General features: G+C 43.3%; 1 protein-coding gene across 1 annotated transcript in view; it reads left to right on the forward strand.

Moving 5' to 3' along the window:
- The window catches only part of SND1 (staphylococcal nuclease and tudor domain containing 1), a 447,851-nt gene that overhangs the window by 238,820 nt on the left and 184,551 nt on the right, over positions 1–24,480 (forward strand). The window contains exon 13 of the mRNA XM_036426056.2: positions 8,341–8,451. Coding sequence (XP_036281949.1) covers positions 8,341–8,451 — 111 coding nt within the window. The remainder of the gene's footprint in view (positions 1–8,340; positions 8,452–24,480) is intronic.

The following is a 24,480-nucleotide window of genomic DNA, read 5'->3' on the forward strand; positions in this document are numbered from 1 at the left end:
TTCTTTCAATGAAAAGGTGAATGTTCTCACTTAATAAGAAAATAATAATAATCATGTGCTGAGGTTGCTAAGTTCAACAGTAAGAACGCGTCTTCTATTATTAAAACTGTGAAGAAGGAAAAATAAATCTGTGCTAGTTTTGCTGTTGCACCTCTGTGCAACGGCCATGGTGCATGATAAACGAACACTTAGTCAACATGGAAAAGGCATTAAATCCGTGGGTGGAGGACATGGCCCGAAAGCAGATTTTGCTTCATAGCGGTGTGCTGCGCCGGAAAGCATTGAGACTGCAGGAGACCGTTCCAGAGGTCCCCTAAAACGAGTGACCACATTCACATATAACTTTTGTTATAGTGTATTATTATAATCATTCTGTTTTATCACTGTTGTTAACCACTTACTATGCCTAATCTATCACTTAAACTTGATCACAGATATTTATGTATAGGAAGAAAAAAGGCCATATTGTCTTCAGTGCTATTCCAGGTTTCAGGTATCCACTGGGGATCTTGGAGCATGTCCCCTGCAGATAAGGGGGCTCTATATTTCTGTCTTATTTTCTTGTCTGTTAGTTTTTCTTTCAGGAGATCAAGGATGGTAAACATGAATGGAAATAAGTATTGGTTGTGATATGGCCCAGAGCTGCCGTGGAGTAGAGAATTAGCTATTCTTGGCAGGTTGAGTTGAAGTGACATCTCTTCATCACCCACTTTTAAAACCCTGGTCCCAAGGTACCTTTGGTTTTATTTCTTTTCTTCCACACGGAAGGGTACTACTGGTGTGCAGTGGGACCTGGCCTCTGAAGCTAGAGAAGTTCTTTCAGGGCTCAGGAGTCAGCTGTTCTCTATGGTGAAGGTCAGATGAGTATGTGCTCCAGGGCAGTGGTCGCCAACCATTCGGACCTCACGACCAGAGGCCAGCAGACCACCAGTTGGTGACCGCTACTCTAGGGCTTCAAGGATTTAACTTTGTACAAAGCAATAATTTTTTCTTAGTTTTCCTTCTCCTTTCCTCTCTCTCTCTTCCCTTTGTCCTTTCCTCTGTTCCCTCCTCTCTCTTTTCTTTCTGCCAGGGTTGTTTATGGGCCTCGTTGGGTTCCATTCTAACCACGCATCCTTTTGGGTTGCTTAGACTATGTCCATATCAGTCTCAATTGTTTTCTTTCCACATCCCCCTCTTCACCAGGAGGAAGGATTGGGATTTATTAAAATACAAAAAGAAGGCTAGAGTCTGGTTCCCAAGAGGTCTGGTGGCAGGACTTAAACCAATAAAGAAGCAGATAAGAATAAGAAGACCTTCCCAAAAAATGATTTTAATTATTGTTAGAATTTTACATTAGTTCAAGGGAGAAATGAAAAAATGAAGACTACAGTAGGAAAGATATTTGGTAAATCTATAAAGAATGCTGTGTTACCTCAGCTGTTTTTAATTATTAATGCTTCTAAAACAGAATCTGCTCTACATATGCCACTTGGTTATGTGGGAAGCACCTCCTTGATATATTTTAAGAAAGAGAAAAAAAGAGGGTAAATCATCGTTTTCAGATTCACGGGAATTCAGTCACTGGAGACTGGAGCACAAAGACACTAAGTGGGGGAGGTCACGTGTGACCCCTAGAGATGTCATCATATAAGTGTTTGGAAGCTACATGTTGCTCTGTAGGACTTTTTTCTAATTTGAGGCCTCTTTGAAAAACAGCAATTTAATAAAAGATATTTGTTTGTTGCCCATTGGCAGCAGATCCCTCTCATAGAAGTTTACTTTCTCCTTTTGCTGGCTTTACAAAAGCCAAGTCTAACTCAAGCCTGCAATTGTCTGGTTCCTGCCACAAAGAGCAAGCTATAGAAGTCTTCTTGTGAGCCGGTAGCGAAGGAAGGCTTTGGGCCACGAAGGCTGTCATTTCCCCACTTCTTTAGTATCTGTTAGAGCGGAAAGCCCACGTTTTCCATAGACACGAGTAAAAGTGAACCTGCTATTCTGAAGAAATTAGTTTTCTAGGCTTCCTTGCTTTCTACCTCCTTATCAAGTCCTTTGGCAACCTCTTCCTCTTTGCTTGTCTCTGCCCTAGCGGCAGAGGAGGATGTCAGCATCCTGAAGCTCCCCTGTGGCTCAGGCCACCGTAGAGCATCCTGTTAAGCTGAGGAGCAGTGAGGTGAGCCACCTGGCAGTTAGAAGTCAGTACTGGAACTCTGCAGGCTGGTGATCTCCATCTCAGGACTTGTGAGAAAGTCTGTCCTTGTGGGGAAGGTACAGGCCATGTGGAAAGGCAGCTTTCCAGCACAAGATACTGGAGTTTGAGGTTCACAGATGATGGAGACCTAGGCTACATGCCTGATGTCTTGTTGGATCTGGGATATCTCACAGTAAATAGCTATGGCACGCATTTTCTGCTGTTTATGAAATTTGACCACAGAATCTTGAAATCATTGTAAAGAAATTGTACGGGGAGTGTGTATATTTTTGTGCATACTGAAATATGTACCTTTGCTATTGCTGATGTTACTGTTATGAATGAATTGGGCTGTTAATTATCTGTCACCCCTTTCCTTTAGCCTTGACTCAAATATATTGTAGGGGCATTTCATTATGGGCTTGCTTTGTTCTGAATACGTGCCCACATGTATGTTTGCTTTAAGGAAAATATTCCTCTTTTATAATCTCCATGGACACCTCAGTGACTGATAAAATGTAGACGGTTTTTCAGTGGCAAATGTTAAGCTCAAACAGATAGAGATCTATGAGACAGAGCCATTGAGAATTACCTGTTGTCCTTATTCAGATGGAGAATGAAGGGTAAAGGTGTGTGTGTGTTTGTGTGTGATGGTATTTTTCCCTATGCCCACTCTTTTATAGCACTTATCCATTTAACCCAAGTCCTTTTTTTAAAAATTATTATTAAGTAGTGTATTCCTCTTAAATTAGATATATTGTTAGGCACTAAATCAAGCAAGTCACAGTAGGTATGAGTGAGCAAGTAAGTGTATCCTATATAGTAAAGAGGTAATATGTAAATTGACCCTCATGCTCTCCCAGATGATGGCCGCCCCCATGTGGTCAAAGATGGCCACCACAAGATGGCTGTCAGGGAGGGTAGTTGGGGGTGACCAAGCCAGCAGGGGAGGAGAGTTAGGGGCGACTAGGCCTGCAGGGAGGGCAGTTGGGGGTGACTGGATCAACAGGGGAGGTCAGTTGGAGGTGACCAGGCCAGCAGGTCAGGGCAGTTGGGGGCAATCAGGGGAGCAGTTAGGCGTTGATCAGGCTGGCAGGGGAGTGGTTAGGGGGTTATCAAGCTCGTAGGCAGAAGTGGTTAGGGGCAATCACGCAGGCAGGGAAGTGAGCGTTTGGGAGCCAGCAGTTCCAGATTGTGAGAGGGATATCTAACTGTTGGCTTAGGCAGTCAGACATCCCCTAAGGGGTTCCAGATTGGAGAGGGTGCAGGCTGGGCTGAGGGACACCACCCCACACACACTCCAGTGCACAAATTTTGTGCACCTGCATCTAGTATGTATATAAAGGGAGTTTTTTCTTATAAGTAAACAATTAAGGGTAATGCAAGCCAGGTTTCTCACAGTCAGAGAAGGGAGGTATAAATATGGAAAGGAATAAAACTACAATGAGCCCTGTAATAGTGGATTGAGATTGTAGATATCTGTGTTAATTCATGATATATTGTTTCAGGTTTTCTAAAAAGCTGATGCCAAGATGGGACTAGATGTGCAGTGCAAGAGTTTAATTGGGGAAAACTCTTCTCAGGAATCTGGATGAGGCTGGGAGAGCCATCAGACTGCACTGTGGGCCTTAGCCCTGTTGAGGAGGAGAGAGGGAAAGAAGGAAGGTTGAACTGGAAAAATCTAAGCTGTATGGCAGTTAATTCTAAGAGTTTCTGCCAAGCTGACAAGGAGTCTGCAAGCCAAAGCTGCCCATCAGAGGAGTCCAAAGTCTCAGCAATAGGCCAGCCTTAGTATCTCTGCTGTCTGTGCTCAGTCTTTGGCTGGTAGCGGCTGGTGGAATGCATAGCCTTGGCTGAAACAGTGATGGTTTTCCAGGCACAGCAGCTGGGACTGTTCGTCTAGTTATGCTTCCTGTGGTGAGAAATCTGAGAGGCACATTTTCATGACTGCCACACATGGTTTCCAATAATATTATAAATAAATATACAGAAATAATGATGTAAACATAGGCTAGTAGATAATTGGCTAATTTCAGAGTTACAGAAAACAGCACAAGATAAGCCTGGGATATGGTGTTGTCCTGGAAATCAGGACATGCTCAAAGAATGATGGGGGCATGTCCATAGGACACAGAAGCCCACTTGAACCAGTTTTCACTAGCCAGATTGGGAACAATTTCAGCATCAAAATAAATAATGAGAGTAGTGGGCTATAACCCTTTGAATAAAATGAGATTCCATGAGTTTATAGTGTTCCAGATAAATAAAAGAATAACTTGCGAGTTTGAGGGCTAAAAATTACATAGTTTAAAGTGTCTCCTATTAGTTATAAAGAGGAAAAGGAGTAACTACAGAGGAGAAGTCTGGTAGACACCATCCTGATCAAGCAATCAAATTGGACATCAATGGTAAATTATAGATTACTTCATAGGGGGCTTAGGGAACAGTACAGCATCTCTTTTTTGTGTTGTTGGCAATGATACATAACCTGCATCAGACACAGAAATAATTGGCCTATGCTTTTCCAAGTGTCAAGCCATGATGTTGTAAGAAAGACGGAGGAAGTATTCCGGACTAAGGAGGCATGACATCTAAATGTAACACCTGATTCTAAATTAGGTCCTTTTTTTCCCCTAAGTATTTTTTTTTTTTAACAATTGGCAATATTTGGGTGGGGTTTGCAGATATTGTGTCCTTATTGCTATCCTAGTTCTATTCATTGTTTGTTTTTTGTTATACAGGAAAATATCCTAGTTTGTAGGAAATTAGCACTAAAATATTGGAGGTGATGGTACACCTGGTCAGTTGCTTACTCTCACATGGTTCAAAGATGGAGGGTCCATTCTTCATACAATATGTGCAACTTTTCTGTAAGTTTTGATTGGGGTGGGGGGATTGCTGATGGAGAAGGCTATCGAAAATGTGCTAAAAATATTATAATATCCTGTAAATGAAATCTATTTAAACGTATTCTCGAGTATGGACATGGAACACCTTTTCTCCACATTGGCAGAATATTAGGACCCCCATGGTTTCAGAGGTATCTTATTAATTGGAAAGTATGTGCTCATTAAACAATGCACTTGCTGTATGAACAAGTGGGAGGGGAAGATTTCAGTTGGAGAAAATCTGTGTGTTGGCTGTGTTTGTAGCAAGGATATCTGATCATGTCTAATGGAAAGTGTTCACTTTTAATAGAACCTAAATTTCTCTTTTACTTTGAAGAAACAATTCAATCCCAGCACTAATTCTCCGGCTGTTAGTGCCCTTTTTGTATAAATTATCTATTCAAGCCAGACATGTGTAATTGGAGTAGAATTACTGATACACTCAAGAAAGCAGAACTTATAAATTTGTCTAAAGTGGCATAATGTCATGGCACGTAATCTAATGTTCTCTTTTCTTACTGGGCAAATGATCAACACAGCAGTGTCAGTTTCTGAACCATCTTTGGGGGTGGGGCTGGGCAGACTCTCCTGACCTTTCACTAGCAGTCAAAAGAAATGAATGAGAGTCAAGTACATGAATCTAGGCTAATTCCATTTTCTCTCTCTCCCTTTCATTCCCTTTAATTCTCTGTCTTAGATAATGGAGAAGAGAAAGACAAAAGCTGGTAAGGCACATGTAGAAAGCTTTTGTCTTTAACTCTGTTCTCAGCAAGCTTGGCTAATATATGCTTAGGATAATAAATAATGTTCCAGTGCTGTTTTTCCAAAATGATTAGGTGTTTTTCTGACATTTCCGAGAGTATCTTGAGTTTCAGGATGTATTAAAACACAATTATAAGAATGCGCTGTGATTTTTTACCACAGTGAAAAAATTATCCTAAATAAGCTAAGTTATTTCATCCGGAAAATATTTACTGTCTACTTTATGCCAAGTATGGCTCTAGTCCCTGCGTTACAAAGCAAGAATGAGGAGACTCTTGCCCTCTCTGACCTCATAACTTAGAAGGAAGATAGGCACTGAGGAGTTTCACAGGGGAGCACACACCAAGAAGGAAATACATGTGATGCGATTCTCATGTCTGGCTTATAGTAAATGCCCAGTAATGATGGTGGTTATTTTTATTTCATGTGTTTTCACTCTCTTTACTGCTAAGCACCAGGACCACAACTGTTCCTCCAGGAGAAACCTGTAATTAGAGTCTCGAAGCTAAGAGAATATGGCTTACACTCTAGGCTTCTGAGAGAAAGAAGAGGAGGGTAGTGGGCAGGGTGTGGAGTCGGGGATCTGAGGCCTTCACCCACTTATGGACAGGAGACGGAGGGCAGCAGAAATAAGGGGAGCTTGTGTCCTTGGTGCTCTGCTGGCCAGGCAGGTACTCAGCAATGCTGTGAATTGATTTGAGCAGCATTAACAGGAGTGGCTCATTAAACATTTGTGCTGTTTCGCTTAGTATTCTCTAGCTTTTTCAAAAAGAAGCTTGTTTGTGTTGAATTTTTTCTTGCCTGCTTTGTCATTCCAACTTTCTCCTCCAGACCCCATGTATTGACTGTAAAATGTCAATGCGCAGCAATTCAAAATGCAGTAACAAATACGTCTTTGTTCTTCTGGCATTTCCAATCCTCAGACCGCTCAGCCTGTTTCTTATTTATAACATACAAGGGGCGCCTCTCTCCTGCCCAGTTGGGGCTTCATGGTGACACCCTCAGTTAAATTCTCACCATCTATCAGCATCTACAGCTGTTGACTTGGGGCTGTTGGCATTCTCCATGCTGACAAGCCCAACTCTGCGATAATGACAGCGTTTGCCAGCATGCTTATGCGGTGACTCAGGAGACAGGGTGGCCAGCAAAGCAGCCTCTTTGTGGGAGTGGATTTGAGAAGTGCTAATTCCGTGGTGGTTTGGAGATATTAATATCGTGCTGGCAGTAGATAAACAGGCAGCAGAGGGGAATCGGCCACAGCATCTTTTCCTCCTCTTCCTTCTATACCTATTATTTTTTTCCGGCATCTCTTAAAACAGTAATTCCCTGGGTTTTGATAAAGAGAATCCTTCTTTAAGTGGATTAAACATGCACATAAAATGGTTCGTTCATTTCCCAACATCTCCAAATCTGAGTCTCTAGGAACATCAGTTTGTTAAGAGTTAACTACATTTCCAGACAGCACTAAATCAAAGCATGTGGTACAGTAGCCCATTGCTTAGCGTCCCCTCTCCTTAAAGGGCAGCTTACCAAATGGTTTGAGTGGGACCTTCCATGTAATTGTGACAGACAAAGGCATAACCACCAGTCTGACCCAACAGCATCATGCCTTTTGGATTCTAATACTGGCTACAGGTGATTTTTGAAAATTTGTTTTTGCAAAGTGAGTCCTTCGCATCAAGGTTCTTTCCAGCATGGGGAGGAACCAAGCAGATACGCTTCATTAGTTGTCTGAGAGTCATGTCCAGGGCACTCTTCTCTAGTTGGTAGATATGTCACTTAGAGCAGGCCCGTTTTCTAATTCTAGTAAAGGGAAGAAGATGCAACACAACTGAGAACTGATTTAAGAAGGATTTTAATCTGCATGTTCTGTTACTCAGAGTATCTCAGATTTTATTTGTTCTCCCATTTTATGCCATTTTTCATAAAGAACTTTTATCCCACCCCAGTACCTTCCTCCCCTTCCCTACCCAATTCACCCATAGACTCACCTCCTGCACGCCCCTCTGGGTGGGAGAGCCACGGTCGGGAGTTCTGATGAGAAGGGAAGCGCCCAAGTATTATGTCAGACCCCTGTTTCTAACACCGCCAAACTGGAATAAGACATTTGCTAGTTACAGGGTAGACTAGAAAAGAGATTTTGAGAAATTTAGGTCATGCTTTTATGTGTTTTTTCTTTTTTATCTGTTTATCTGATGTTGTAAAGCAGACTTTTCTTATTTATAACATTCTGTAGAAATGCTGGCCTAATGTGGGCTTCTTCTCTGCTTGTATTTATCTATGGATTGATATAGCATCTGACTGCACTAGCCAAAAAGTGCTGAGCTAGGGAACTTTATTCCATCTTTTATTTGGATTTCTAGCTTAGCAGCTCATTTAGTCTTAAAATCCACGGCTTCTCCCTACTTCTCTCTCTCTGCCAGGACACGTTAAGACCTCCAGGTGCGAACTGTTATTATTTCTGTTGACTGAGCCCCATACACACCTCTGATGCTCACTGACCTATCTTTTCTGTTGCAGAAACATTGCTGAGGCCCTTGTCAGCAAAGGTCTGGCCACGGTGATCAGATACCGGCAGGATGACGATCAGAGATCCTCTCACTATGACGAGCTGCTCGCCGCAGAGGCCAGGTGAGATGAATAATTATTACAGTCAACACATTGGGATCCATGGCCCCTTTTTTCCTTCCCAATTTCCTGCCTAACCCTAGGCCGAATGTTAAGGGGAATAATATGCTGAGAAAGCTTATATTCTTTTATTCCAGTTTTCCCCCATGAAAAGAAAAGGGGCACACTTCCAACTTGCTCTCTAATCTTGATTAAGTACACTTGGGCCTCAGTGTTTTAAATCTGCGTAATAGAGACATATTAGAGAGGATCTTTCTGTGGAGATCAAGTGCTATATAAGATGCTGCTGTCATCTCTGTGCTGCCTTCATTCCCTGGGACTAACGCTGCTTACGTGGGCAGGACATTTGCCTCTGGTACTTACCTCCAGAGGCCTCTGCTCCCTAGCCCCTCCCATTAACACCTCCAGACCTTTTGTCATGTACAAAGGAAATAAAAACATATATTAGGAAATGAGTTCTGCTTTCACCCTTCTGACAGCTGGCAGGAAAGCATTTGAGAAGCCCTGTGACATTTTACTTTTGTCCTTCATCCCCGTGGCTGGTTGCCCCAAGGACATGCATGCTGCTCAGCAATATTTCCTACCAGCGACATTCTTCAAGGCTTTTTCACTCACTGAGACGGCTGTCACTGGTGGTGCTGGTTGTTGAGTGAGTCCCAGACTTCCCAGAAAACAGAGCAAGGTCTGGGATACTGTTGCTGAGCTGATTTGGATAGCTCAGTAGACTGCTTGGGCTCGTCCAAAGCACATCCACTGTTTCGGGGTGATGCAGGGGCTTGGCTCACTCGGCCATAGTTTTAGAAGTTTAGTAACTGCCAGGTTATGCTCCATAGAGGAGGAGTGAGTTTGGTCACATTGTTATTACACTTCAGAATTTGTCATTGAGATCGCTTCTCTTGCTCTTTGCCCTGATATGTGACATTTACCTCTCAGACCATGGCACATCCTGATGGATAGAGCATCACACGGAATGTCAGCGCAGAAATCAGCCAGTCAAACTGATGCAGCTTTTTGGATTCTTTCTTGTGGATTTTCCCCAATGGGCTCAGTCTAGGACCCAATTCTTAAGCACAAAATGTTCAGTGAAAATACCAGCATCTTTGTTCATTTAAGGCAGATGAATGGCAACTGTAAAATAATACGATAGAGAATCCGTAAGTGGTGTTTCTCTCATTCTTCCTCGCTTCCTCATTTTTCTCTTCCTGCCCATGTTATCACTAAGTCAACTGGGCTGAAAGAGCCCATCGAAGGAAATGTGGCTTCACATCTTCTAAGTACTATTTAATGATCTGGTTACTCTAGAAAATGGACAATGATTAGACTATAGTTAAGGTGGGATTTGGGTGGTGAATCTGTGTGGGTGAGCTCAGCTTGGTCTGATGGTAACTTGAAAAACAGGTTATGCATTCCCAGAGAAGCAGGAACACTTAGCAGTACAGTGGGATCCTAGAGTCCTATTTTCTACCCTGGGTTTCCTCTGCCACAATGGAGATTTAATTCTGACCAGCAGGTGAGCATGAAAACACTTTGCATAGCTGCTTTGGAACGTGAGGTCACACAAGCTCTCCCTCTATGCTGTTTGAAGTAGCTGTGTTGTGCTATCCTGTTTAATGAGTATGCATAAAGAATGAATTTCTTAGGTTTTAAAAAGAAAAGAGCCTCTTTAGTCCAGTAGTCATTTTGAGCTGAAGGAATGTAACAAGGTGCCTGCCTGCTAAAGCAGTGAGCTGCCTGGAGATAATTGTGTTGGGCCATTGCTTTCAGACGAATGGTGGAAAAACTGGCTTCAGGGTCAGGGCACTGTTGCGGGTTGAGTAAACGGAGAGAAATTGACTACTTCCCCAAGCCTGTGAGGCATTGCTCCGAGGCAAAGATGTAGGACAAATGGCCAGCATGAGCTGTGAGTTTTCCTTTGGGGCAGTGTTGTCAGTGAGCCTCAGAACGGCAGCCCCGAGCCACCTTCTAGATCACGTGTGTCAAACACAAGGCCCGAGGGCCAAATCCGTCCCGCCAGGCCTTGCAATGTGGCCCGCACCGCGCTGTCATCACTGCACTCCGCTGCGTTTCCATCACAATGACAGTTTGACTGTTCAGTAAACCATTCGGCCCGCGATTTAGGCTGGATTTTAGATTTTGGCCCCTTCTCTGATTGAGTTCGACACCCCTATTCTAGATGCTCACCCCCGGCGAGATGACTTAAGATCTGAGAAAGACCTGAACACCCGCCAGATAAGAATGGTGGTTTTGTAGCCATTAAAACGTATGTTCAGTTCAGAATGTACCCCCTCCGCCTTTTAAATGATAAAGTTGGCTCACTTCAAGATCACCTGTGTTCTGATGCTCTGTTTTTGTTTGCCTGAAGTACACAGCATTCCATTCTTCATGACACACTCCTCCTGTTCCCTTAGCATTCTTACTTGCTTCTGTCACGTTACAGCACGTCAAAGCTCTTTTTACATGCTGCTTCTGCCCCTTATCCTGCCTGTCTGTGGGATATTATGGGAGTTTAGGGTCGTTTTCCCCAAGATAGATTAACTATATTTTTTTCCATTTGAACTCTGCCTTATAATTTTATGCCCCTGTCAGTGGGCTTCCTCTGTCTCCCAGCTTAACATCCTCTGCAGATCTCACCTGAGAGTTGTTTACATCCTCCAGGGCCTTGAGTAGAACTCCTGACAAGAATGGCTTCGATGTTGACCCCAAGTCTCTGACTGCGTGAACTTTCACTTAAGTGTCTTTGTTTATCATCCTTCAGCCACTTATTAATCTTCAGTGATTACATGCTGAACCAAGCTAATTTGAATTAATTTCCCAAATAAACTTCTTGAGGTACTGTGTCTAAAGCTTTAGCAGAGGCCAAATGAAGTGCATCTGCTGTGTTTTTTTTTTTTACTGGAATTCATTCAGTAAAAAGTGGTTTGTTAGGCCCTCCCCACAGGGATGTTGATTCCAACAGGTTTCTTTGTCTCTGACCCCCGATCCCTGTTTTTATCTCTGGTTATCACCAATGATGTCAGCATGGTGCATAGTGCTTGTCTATTAGCTTTACTTTCCACAGCATTGCTCGGCCATTAAACCTTTTAGAGAAACCTTGTAAGCTATGGAAAGGGCAGCCTGTTAACGCGTCTGACTTCTCAAGTCAGTGGACCTGCCTGCCCAGGAGCTGATGAGCTTCCTCGGGCTCTGCAGCTGCTGCTTCCTCTGCAGAGGGGGGTGGAATGATCTGCCAGCCTTTCTCAGATCATCTGATGGGAGCTCAGGGAGTGTTGCCTTATGCGCCCATTGGGAGACCAGGTGAAACGAAGAGAAGAAGAATACCAATTTCTAGCTTGCCTGCTGCTTTCAAGCATATTCACCTGCCTTCCAGAAACACGCTCAGACCACCTCAGCAGCTCTGTTCAGTTTGCTGGCCCTTCCAGGCTCCTTCATACAAATGTCTATCTGCTTCTGGGATACTCTCGTGATGCCTCAAATGCACATTCTAGCCTGTTTAGAGGAAGCCACATCTTTCATTGTTTAACATGTTAAGCACCCAGTCAGTCACCGGTGACTGACACTGTACTTTCCCTCCGAAAGACAAGACAGGCTGGGCGCTTAATGTGTTAAAGCACATGTGTCAAACACAAGGGCCGCGGGCCAAATCCGTCCCGCCAGGCCTTGCAATGTGGCCCGCACCGCACTGTCATCACTGCACTCCGCTGCGTTTCCATCACAATGACAGTTTATGACTGTTCAGTAAACCATTCGGCCCGTGATTTAGGCTGGATTTTAGATTTTGGCCCCTTCTCTGATTGAGTTCGACACCCCTATGTTAAAGGATAAATAAGCCCCGAGTTCCCACCATGCAGACCTTCTTTTCCAGTTCAGATGTCTGTTATCTGCCTCTCCCTCATTACCTGTGTCCTGGCAAGATAAGGTTTGGCATTTTTGTATGTACTCTCCTGGGCTCCATTGAAAGCCCTTGACTTTTTTTTTTTAAAGATTTTTTAATATATATTTTATTGATTTTGTACAGAGAGGAAGGGAGAGGGATAGAGAGTTAGAAACATTGATGAGAGAGAGTCATCGATCAGCTGCCTCTTGCACACCCCCTACTGGGGATATGCCCACAACCAAGGTACATGCCCTTGACTGGAATCGAACCTGGGACACTTCAATCCCCAAGCCGACGCTCTATTTATTGAGCCAGATTGGTTTCGGCGAAAGCCCTTGACTTTGTCCAGGGTTCTGAGAGCTCTAGTGTGTGTCCTTCTGATTTTTAATAGAAAAAACTTAGGAGAAGCTAATCCACATTTCTTGGTCATACTCCTGATCTTGGTTCTTCTCTTTAGGGACCTTATTGGGGCTCCTTTGAGAGTGTGACACATCATTTCTATTCTGCACCATGCTAATTTTTTACTCTGCGCATTGATTTTCCAACATTTCCAATTCTTGGTTAATTGCAGTATGTCTCAGTTGGCTGGCCTGCTGCATTTCTAGTCTTGATGAGTAGTCTCAACTGAAGGCGAGCTTTTTAATCCTTCAGAGAACCTCTCATATTCTTCTGATGGATTTCCAAGCTACTGAGTCATTAGAGGGACCTTTCTTATTTTCTAAAGTGTTTATATACTCTATTCTGCATACTTGATATAACACATCCAATATGATTTAAACAGGCGAGAATGTGAATTTCCTTAGCATGCTAGAAGAGAGGTCTTCCAAGTTGGCTTTTGTTGAGCTTCTGATGGTCACTGAAGGCGAGCTGGTGATGCTTGGAATTAGATCAGAGCCTGGCTGTGTGCCTTGTTTTCCTTGGACATCCGTACCTGGAGAATATTTCATCCGTGTGCATTCTTTACCAGTAACTGTACTTAAAAATGTCTTACTTTAAGATCTCCTAGAAACCATTAGCCTCTGCCACTCATTGCAGCAAAACCCAGACGTTTCTGTAAGTTCAGAAGTTAGGGTTTTCTTTATTTTATTTTTAAGGTTTTTTTAATTGATACTTAGAGAGGAAGGAAGGGTGAAGGAGAGAGAAAGAAACGTCAGTGTGCGAGCGGAACATCTATTGTCTGCCTCCTGCACATCTCCTGCTGGGGATTGATCCCACAGCCCAGGCATGTGCCCTGACCAGGAACCACACCTGCAACCTTTGATGCACATGACATGCCCAACCAACTGAGCCTCACCAGCCAGGGCTGGGGCTTGCTTTTTCTTTTTTTGTAATTCTGACCGGAGGAGTAGGATGTTTTTTCCATTTATTTTTAGAGAGAGTGGAAGGGATGGGGGGCGGGGGAGAGAGAGAGAGAAAAAAAAAACAAAAAACATTGACGTGAGAGACACATCTATTGGTTGCTTCATGCTTGAGCCCTGACCAGGACAGGATTGACCTGTAACCGAGGTATATGCCCTTGACCAGGAATCGAACCCTCCTCAGGTTGACGCTCTAACCACTGAGCAAGCTGCCCAGGGTTGGGGCTTTATTCCTTTAAGGCACCCCCTACTGCTAAGATTTTGTGATATTAAGATAAGGTGTATATATATTCAAAAAAGAAAATGATGCCTTCATTTGACTGTGGGAAAGCAATTGTTTCAAACAGTCTGCTGTGTCTGAGCCAATTTAAATGAATTTCAATTCATTCTGGATGTGTATAATGAGTCTAGGGTTATCGCCTAAGAAGAGAAAAGGGCAGGCTAGACTTTCTCTTGTGTGTTTTCTATTTCTGGCCCAGAATACTGCAGATTAAGAAAACTGTGGTGTTGTCTTCCATCTTTGAGAAGCAAGCATGAGCCTGCCCCTCTCTGCTCTGCCTTGGCTCTTCCTTCTCTTCCTAGGCCTTCACTGGGGCTATTTTCTGATTGAGCAAACCTTGCAACACCTCCGTTATTTTTTATTTTTTTAGAAAATATATTTTTATTGATTTCAGAGAGGAAGGGAGAAGGAGAGAAACATCAACGATGAGAGAGAACCATTGATCGGCTGCCTCCTGAATGCCCCCCCCCCCCTTAGGATCTAGCCCCAAACCCAGGCTCTCCACTGAGCCAAACCGGATAGGGCACCACCTCCTTTCTTCAAAAAATTAAAAACCAACTAGTGCTCCTGCCTTGCTGACTTCTGCATCTCCAAACCCCATCAACACCAGTCCTTGATTAAAGTCTTATCAAATTGTTGCAAGTAAGAATCTCCCGTGGCGATGTAATTTCCATGCCTTTGTAGCAGTGACTTGTGAATGTGTGTTGCATTTGCACTGAAGTGCTTTCAGTACCACTGGGAAAGAAGTGCTCTTGGCCTCCCGTTCTTTATTTAGCCACAGCAGCTCCCATTTTTTCTGATTTATAGAAAATTTTCCCTCAAAATTTTAATAGATGGGGAAAAAACCACCTGTGCTTTAAAAGTATAACACTTTTTGATAGAATCCTTCCTCTTGGTATCTATAATCTAACTGACATTTACAGTATTGGTTATGAATGTAATGTGAAGACTCTTTCACCCGCACTTTCTGTTGCAAAGTTAAAAACTTTGACTTTAGGATTCTTAAATGGAAAAATGGAAGAGTTTAGTACTTCTGGTTTGATAGTCCTGATTTGTTAAATATCTTAATAAGAAGCAAGTTTCATCTGCATACCAATCCAGTGAGAAAATTTGTGTTGAATTTGAGTGTGCATTTAAAAAATTTAGATCTAATATATCTTATCACCATGTATAGGTTACATGGGTTAACCAGTTCTCCAAGAAAACAAATCATTCCTTTATGGGGAGCAGTTATTCAAGGCTAGTTTATTTTCCTTGTGATGGCTTTTCATTTTTTTCTTTTCTTTCTTCTCATTTCCATGAGTGTATCCTGGGGCCCAGGCAGTGGGGATAATAGCGGTGGGAAAAAAGGTAATGGACTCAAGCCTTGCAAAGCACGCAATCTCAGAGAGACAGGCATTAAATAACTTCAATAGCACCTCTAGATATTGCTATTTTCCCTATTTCTTCTATTTTCTTACCTGTTTTCTGAGCCCCTCCTCTCTCTCCCTCTGTGTTATTAATGCTGCCCGCCGTACATCTTTTTTATTCCATCTTTTTTTATTAAATTTTCTCATGAGAACATCTCTCTGAAATTCAGCTTCTCTATCCAGCCTGTGTACTTATCTTCTCAATAGTTCAACGACACAGCTTTAAATAATCCAGGAGTTCTCACTTTCAATCTAATGACCTCAACAAATGAAATTTATTTTTGTTTAAAACGAGATCCTTACCAGATACTGTTATAAACAGAGCTTGGATTGAAGCTTTTCTCTCTGTGCAGTTGCAGATTCCTGTCCCTCCAGGGAAGGGTTGGGTTTTTAGCCTGAGCTTCATAGAGAGCTGGAGTTGGGCCAGTTTTCATCTGTCCTATTCAGCAGTGGCACTGCATCCTGCCAGTGCACCTCGGAAGCCAGTGCAGAGGAAGGAGGCTGTTCCTTCTCTTCAGTATTTTGATGGCTTCCCTTCTTCTTTAACCAGGAGTGCACACCCCGCTACATTTTGGACTGGCAGTTAGGGGTCATGGACATGAGGTTGCTAATGTTATGCAGCATGTGCCAGTGTGTGTGGCTTCGCTGTCGGGGTGTAGGGTAGATAAGCTATTGCAAGAGTCTGTGATAACAGGAAAATGCATTAAAAGAACTGGTGTAGGGAAGTGATTTGACGACACAGCTAAATGTGGGGAAATTGAGCTTTTCCCTTTCTTCAGAAAAGATGATGCACTCAACATCCCAAATAGCAGTAATCAATCTGCATTTAAGGCAGCACAAATGGCCACTTGTAGAGAGCTGTATAATGTCTCTGTTTCCAAATAGTTTTCTCCTTCAGGATATTAAGAGGATCTGTTCACTCTTCATGTTACCCTTCCCTTCCTGTGCTACCCCCAGTTCCTGCTGAAAGAACTCAAATGTGAGACTCACCTTGCTGACTAGTATAAGGAGTTTGGGATAAAGTTGGAACCTATTCGTTTTTTATTTTGTTTTTATACACAAAGCTATGAGTGGTTCTGTCAGCTCATGGTCAAATAATGAACTCATTGTAGGAAATAGATATCTCTGTCCAGTCTTTTCTGTGGTCATTAATCTAAACTTGTTATATTAGTTTGGAGGAAGTCATTCTAGAATATCCATCTTACATAATTGTGTTTGTCAGCCTCCCTCCACCCCACTCCATCCCACCCCATCCCATCCCATCCCATCCCAGTTCAGCCATGATCATTTATCTGTCCACAACAGCTTGTCTATTCTCTCCCATCTCACTGTTCTCTTGGCTAGATGGCTCTTGCTTCTTTCACACAACTCCTAAATATTTGAAGTTTCAATGTATATTTCAAAATACATTTGAAGATGATCATACTGGGAATATAATTTTAATCCAAAATAACTTGTAACAATGGAATGATAACACTTGACTACTGACCCTTTGGAATGTCTTATAACTTGACTTCCTAAACCAAGTCATTCTCAAAGTATGGTCCTCAGACCAGCAATGTTAATGGCACCTGGGAACTTATTAGAAATGAGGATTCTAAGGTTCCTCCAAAACTCTCCCGCCTCAGATTTACTGAACCAGAAACTCTGGACTTGAGTCCGAACAGTCTCTTTTACCACATCCGTCAGTTGCACCTGCTACCTGAGAACCACTGCCCTAAACAATTCCTGATCACCATGAAACAAATCAAAATATGTGTGCTTCTGTGGCAACTTAATGATCTTATTGCACTGTGAATTACAATCACGTTTGTAAGTAATAAAGAGCAAGGCATGGAATAACAGGCTTTGGATTTCTTTGTCGTGTCGATCCTAGTAGTGCCTTTCCTGTAGTTGCAGCATCCTGTTCCCACCAAGTTAGTCAAACAGCTCTTTTTTCCCTTTGACTCCTGTCTCTGTCCCCTTCTTCATATCCTGCATTCATGGCTTTTGTCAGGTCCTTTAGAGGCGCCTTGACCAGTGCTTGAGAGTGGCTTTGCTTGCAGTGTGCGGTGGCTGAGTAGGTCCACGGGCTAAGTATCCACAGATGTCTCTATCCTGCTTTACTCTAAGTCTTGGAAACCTCCCAGGAGGACTATAGTTTGAACAATTAATCACTGATACATCAATGCATGAACAGAATTTTATAGCTACTGGTGAAGCGGAAATCCGCTTCATAGCTTTCTTTTAATTGCATTATTTTTTTGCATCTACTTTTCTTGCATCTCGTTTTATCCTAAGTTACCCCAACTCCCCTCTCCAGTTCTGGGCCCAGAAGTTGAGATGTAGTACTTCCCATTCCTTTTGCCTCTGCCTGCATCAAGTTCAGAGACCTAGATCTCAGGTGGATGTCATGGACTTTTCCCCAACAAGTCCCAGTAACGGTAGCTTACATTGGAAAAATCATTTTCCAGCCCACGAATCTGCTACTTTTCGCTCAGTAAAAAAGAGACATTAACATTTTCTCTGATTTGTTTATGTTACAGTAACAAATACATTATCAGGTACATTGTGATTAAAAAAACAACAAAAAAAACCAACAACACACAGTCTAAAGGAGATTTGAAGGAGCAAATGAAAAATTGCAAATATAGTTGTGTAAGAATGGAGATGTAAGTGGATATCTGAGTGTCATGAGGAAGGAGCACCTAAATCAAAGAGTTATCCACAAATAGAATTCACAAGGCAAGGTGTGTTCTGTCTATCTGGAAATGGAAAACAATAGTGCTTTGCTGTCCTATGACACAGCACTTGCACTTCTGAGAATTATCCTAAAGGGTAATTAGTGAGGCACCCAACAGTTTATTTAAAAGTCATTCCTCATAGTATTATTTATGATACTAGGAGTATTGTCCTATATTATGAAGAGGTAATATGCCAATTGAACATCAAGCCGTCACACTGGGGGAGAGGGGCTCTGGCCCCTCTACACGCCTGCCACTGGAGTCCCCTCAGCCCCGCCAGAGGCCTCAGGTCCTCCTGCACCCCCCACTGACTGACAGCTCGCCCAGGCGCCTCCAACGAGCTGCCCATCCCTCTTTTACTCCCTACCCTGAAGCTGAAGCCTGACTGTGGTGTCCAATAAATTGGAAGTTATAACTCATGTTGTTGAGAGGATCCTCCATTCCTCAGCTGAGGCTGGCCACTCTGCACTCCTGCCACCAGAGTGCCCTCAGCCCTGCCAGGGGCCTCGGGTTCTCCTGCACCCCCCACTGACTGAGGCTCAGCCAAGTAGGGCTGGCCGAGGCTTGCACTGCCGGCAGTGGCAGTAGCAGAGGTGTCTTGAAGGCATCACATCCCCTGATTACTGGGTCACTTCCCACCTCTGAGTGTGTGGGCATCCTATTAATTAAAAGGCTAATATATAAATGACTGAATAGTGGAATGACCAGTCACTATGATGCGCACTGACGACCAAGGGGCAGACACTCAACATAGGAGCTGCCCCCTAGTGGTCAGTGTGCTCCTACAGGGGGAGCACTGCTTAGCCAGAAGCTGTGCTCACGGCTGGTGAGCACAGCAGCAGTGGTGGGAGACTCTTCCACCTCCATGTCAATGTTAAGTATGTCCAACTGATGGCCTTAGTGGACCTAAGCTGTCAGTCAGACATCCCCCAGGGCTTTTGGACTGCAAGAGGGTGCAGGGCCAGGCCGAGGCCTCCCCACCAAGTGCATGAATTTCATGCACTAGGCCTCTAGTGTGTATATAAGCTTTTAGAAATTATGGTAATGATGCTTTTGTCTTGGAATGAATTATTGTTATGCCAATCTTTTTTCTGATGGCTATTTATTGCCTTTGTTATCAAGGTATGAACTATGAAAGCAGTGTCATTGAGGCAGTTTTAATCGATCAGTACATCTGATCTCACCTTTCTGAGGCCTTGTCTTTTCCAGCAGATTTTAGACTGTTATTGACCCAGAACTAATCATCCTGTGGTCCTAATGGGACCATAGAGTTTATTTGCTTGTATTTCTCATCAATTTAGCACTGGGATGCCTTTTCTCTGGTGGTTCTTTGCCACAGGGCTCAGTTTTTCCTCCTCTCTCTTACTAAGCACTGCAGGCCTTTTGTCATGCCTGGCACAATAGCATATGTCTTCACTTCTCCTTATATTAATTTTAGATGAAATGATGGCCTACATGTCTTTGTTATTTGCTCCCCTGCCTCGTAATGCCTACTGAGTCATTAGTCTTCCCACTTCTTCTTGACTGTGGGACTCAGTTTCCTCATTTCCGGTCTGCCTTTGCTCCATCTCTCCTCTTATCAGTAATTCTGATTTCATTGAATAATCTTAGTGCCCCCACCATACCATTCTGCACCTGTGCCTGCTCTGTATCTTATTTTCTGAGTGTCAGGACCCTGCTGCTTCCTCCAAGGAGCCAGTAGAGAAGCCAAAGGAATTGTTTATTGCTGTCATATTTCATTGATATCTGTATTTGCTTCATGCTGAAACATTGTATTCATCAATGTGATCTGAAACACAGTGAGAGGTACTGTGGAAGTGACTCACTCTTGGTCCTGCTTTCCAGCGTTTCCTGTATTATCTACTTTAGGACTTTCATAAAACCCTGCCACTTGGTTCTGCTTTACTGTTTCTTTAAAAAAAAAAAAAAATTATATATATATATATATATATATATATATATATATATATACACACACACACACATACATAGACACACACACACACACACACACACACAATTGATTTTTTACAAAGAGGAAGAGAGAGGGATAGAGAGTTAGAAACATTGATGAGAGAGAATCATCGATCAGCTGCTTCTTGCACACCCCCCACTGGGGATGTGCCCACAACCAAGGTACATGCCCTTGACCGGAATCAAACCCAGGACCTTTCAGTCCACAGGCCTATGCTCTATCCACTGAGCCAAACCGGTTTCGGCTGCTTTACTATTTCACTGTTTATGGTGGCCAGAGCTTAGCTGTGACTCACTGCCGTTCAGATTGTTGCTAGGCTTGCTGAGGGCTGTAAGCTGATGCCTTGGTTCTTGGTGCACTTCTGCTTCTGCTCAGAGGCCAGGCTCTTCTGCCCTGTACCATTCCAGGTAGTAAAAACAATATGCCTAAGAACGGGAGCATGCCCTCAATGCATGCAGGAGAGCCAGGCACCTCACTCTTTAGCCTGCGGTCACTTTGGCATTATCTATGTCTCCAGTTTGAAATATTCTCTGCGTTCTGCATTAGTCGGTCACCAGTCATTTGTTCAGCTTTGCTAGGCACACAATAACTGAACTAGATGGTTCTGGGTTTATATAATTATTTGAACATAGCTCTGTGTTAAATATGGTAACAAGCATCAAGGACTGAATCCTAACCCTCAAAAGGCCTGAATTCTAGCTATGGAAATAAAGATGAACACTTGATGCACTTTGAAAGCAGTATATTGCAGTTTATAATTACCTGCTGAACTGAGCCTGTCTCACCCCCCCCCCCCATATGTATATTTATATAATTTCACTACCATTTCAAAGTCATCTGTAAATACTCCCAGTATATAAACTTCAGCTTTCCTAGGACCCCAGGTTAAGAATTTCTGATGTGATCATTGTGTTACGATTGGGATGATAATTGTGTTGCTACAGCTCTAATTTGTAACTCTTTATTCTATACTTTGGACCTGGAAGAGCACACATAATGAATAATTTTTGTGTAGAGACCTGGAGAAAATGGGCCTAATTGCATGAGAAGGATTAATGCAGAAAACATGTGAAGATATAAACTGGGGCTGCATAGTAGAGGCCCTAGAAAGCTAAGCATTTTAATTTCCACTTGATGTCACAGGCTGGTGGTCTTTGTTTTGGGTGGAAGTAGGGAGCAAAAGGATGAAACAGATTTTTATGAGAAGCCATGCAGCAGTGGAACACAATGCTGAATCAAAGTAGTGTGCAGTGTCAAACGAAACTGAGTGAATTTAGTTAAAGTATTCTGGATGTTATCTTGGAATAAATTGGTGAGGGCCTGGCCCAATAGGGAAACAGAAGGGCCACGTGAGTTCACCTAGGAAGGAAGAAAGTATCGGATGATGGATGAAGCAGAAGCAGAGTCATGGGACTTTTTGGTCCCTGGTTACCAAGAGAGCACTGTTTAAGGGAAACTTAAGAGTTCAGGATCTCCTCATGTCTTTCCGCTCCATAGCTTCCCTCGCCACATCGTTTCCCTGCCAGTTCTCTGTTGTAGGCCATTCTGCTTTCCACAACTTTATTTTCTTTAAATAGATTTTATATATGAAAGCATTTCTTTCTGTGAAACTGTTGGAAGCTCCTATTCCCCAGAAAAATTCAGATATATACTTTTACCATTGTAGGATAGTTTGTAGATACTTCAGCTAAATGTGCAGCTCACTTAGTCCCCAGGTGAATAATTCCTACCGTGGCAGCTCTTTTACGGTTGGTGTTATGTTGCATCTAACCATAGAGTCTTGGACTTTCTTTGTGATCTTACAAACTGGTGCTTGGAGAGGGTTGGTCTCGGTCTGTAGGTTTTTCTGTCTGAGTTAGGGACCCCGGAACCTAAAAGCAAACTCTTTTTCCTTTGCATAAAATGTGCTGAGATGCTAATCCTGTTGTGCTCAGTCAGTGGGGGTAATCTTGTTTTAACAGTTGATGGTTTTATTGTCTAGTGGGGAAGCAGGAGCCTCTCGTGTGAGAATTTTAAACTTTGCTGTTTAAAGGAAGAAGGGTGTTTGTAATGATTGGAATGGGATTCTGCTCCCACACCGCAGCTTCTAAAAGCTTCCAGAAGCAACCTGGGAAGCTGGGTTTTTATTTCTCTTCTGACCTTTACCCTTTGCATGAATGTGGATGTATACTCACGTCTCCTGGCTGGTGGTGATTTCTCTCTATTGTTGACATCGCCGGTCTCTGTCATCTTTGCACACCGCAGCTTCTTGGAGACTAAGGTTCTGCGAGGGGCAAGCTGTGCTCTGCCCCACTGCTTCCTTCCTCCTGGCTGGCCAGAGCACAGCCTGCCTTTGTGAGAAAGCAGCTATTAAGCAGACGCAGCAGGAGAAGTTTAGAAGTCAGGAGTTTCATTCCTTGCCTAATGAAAAGGGATGTTGAGCTATGGCTGCAGCCTGTGGGGAGAGGGGATGCGGGAGGGGCGTTGGCGTTTGCTCTGTGGAGCAGGTTTCATTGGGAGCAAACCTACTCGCTGACTCCCCTCCCATGTTTCAAAGACAGAGCTCCCCAAACCCATCCCAAAGGAATTAGGTTATATAAGACACGTGGGTCTTGACTTTATTTACCATCCATCCAACTGTTAGGGGAGTCCTGTCCTATAGCCGTATAGCCCAGGATCAAAGATGTATATTGTGTCCCCTTTGGAAAGAACTGTGGCGAGCCTGCCACTCTTGGTGTTTGCTCCTTTCCTCTTTGAGATACTACACTGGGCACTTACCCCGTCACTCCCCTGCTGAGGCATTATTAGGCTTGTGTCAGGCTGAGGGAGGCTTTCTGGAGATGGCTCACCAGCTTATTTCTGCAGCAGCACAGGGACAAGAACCAAAGCAACCCTGGCGCAGGGCAGGAGACTCAAGCAGAATTATATAACCATTGAGCTCATTTCTCCGAGCCCTCTCTTTTGGCAGCCCGAGTCCAGTGTATCACACTGTTGGTGGGATTATTTGTACTTAGTATTTACAAATCATTAACTTTCAGTGTTGCCTCTATTTTGTTAACAGCAGTGAGAACTGTTTCTATAATATATGATCTTATTTTTTTTTAAATATATTTTTATTGAACTCATAAAAGGGAAAGGGAGAGAGATAGAAACATACATTGATGAGAGAGAATCATTGATTGGCTGCTTCCTGCCTGTCCCCCACTGGGCATCAAGCCCGAAACCTGCAACCCAGGCATATGTGCCCTGACTGGGAATCCAACCATGACCTCCTGGTTCATAGGTCAGCGCTTAACCACTGAGCCATGGCTGGGTTGTATATGATGTTATAATACTACTTTCTTGCTGCCTCTTGAATGTACTTGAGATTGATCTAATTTAGCTGTCATAAGCATGAAAAGATTAAGTTTCTGAAGGTTTCTCCAAAATTAATGCCTGAATGTAAATAAGAGTCTGATAATATCCTTTTTAGGAACAAGGTTTTCTTTTCAAGAATTAATTTTAAAGAAGTCTGGTTTGTTTGTGTTTAAATGTCTTTTGCACACTGTAATCCATGTTTTCTCTCGAGTGGCATGCTGAATCTTGGCTAAGTCCTAGATTTCTGCTTGAGACACAGAGCTACCCTGGGGTCACAGAACAAATCCTTTGCCTCGAACCTGTTTTCTAATTCACTGCTCAGGCCCAGTTCTTTCCTCTCAGACTACAAAATGCTTTCCGGCTCCCAGGAAAGGCCAGAGTTCAGTGCTCTCACATGAACTGTCTGTGTGTAGGGCAGGTCCATTTGTTTCAGTCGTCCTTGTTGCTAGAAGGAGATAGGGCTGGAGGCACTTTTGGACGTAGCGGGCCTCTCCTTGAAGGAGATGAGTTGCAGTCAGGTGGCTGCGTGCTTGCCTTGTTCTGCTCCTCGAGGTGAAGGTAGCAGAATGGGGAGAGGGAGAGCCTGTCGGTGGCAGAGGATGAGTTAGATCTGTTGTTGGCTTCCAGCCAGTGGTTTCCCATGGAAACCATCCTCCAGTCCTCTCCCATGAGTTTACAAATCCCTAAGGACTGGGACCGACCTGGCGAGCCAGCCCCGGTCTGTGATCATGAACAGGCTCCCTGAATGATCAGTCCTTGGACTAAATTGTAAAAGGAAGAATCTGACCTGTTTGCAATTTCTAAAGCTGAAGGGGCCCCTGCTTCAGGTTCAGGCGGGAGCCATGGTATTCAAGGAACTTTGAAATGCTTTCTTTCGGTTAGCAGTTCAGATCAGAGTAAGTGTGTGATTTTTTTTTTCTTGTTAACTCTGTGCTTTCATACATCATGGAATGAAAACTAGATAGTAAGGAAAGTGTTTCTGAACAGAAGGCATTTAAATCAGTTGAGTGAGAGACAGATCCCCTGTGGAGGAAGGGGCGAGGGATGAACGGTACTGGCCCACATATGTAAGAAATA

The sequence above is a fragment of the Pipistrellus kuhlii genome, unplaced genomic scaffold (genome assembly GCF_014108245.1).
Source record: "Pipistrellus kuhlii isolate mPipKuh1 unplaced genomic scaffold, mPipKuh1.p scaffold_m20_p_10, whole genome shotgun sequence".
Lineage (NCBI taxonomy): Eukaryota > Metazoa > Chordata > Mammalia > Chiroptera > Vespertilionidae > Pipistrellus > Pipistrellus kuhlii.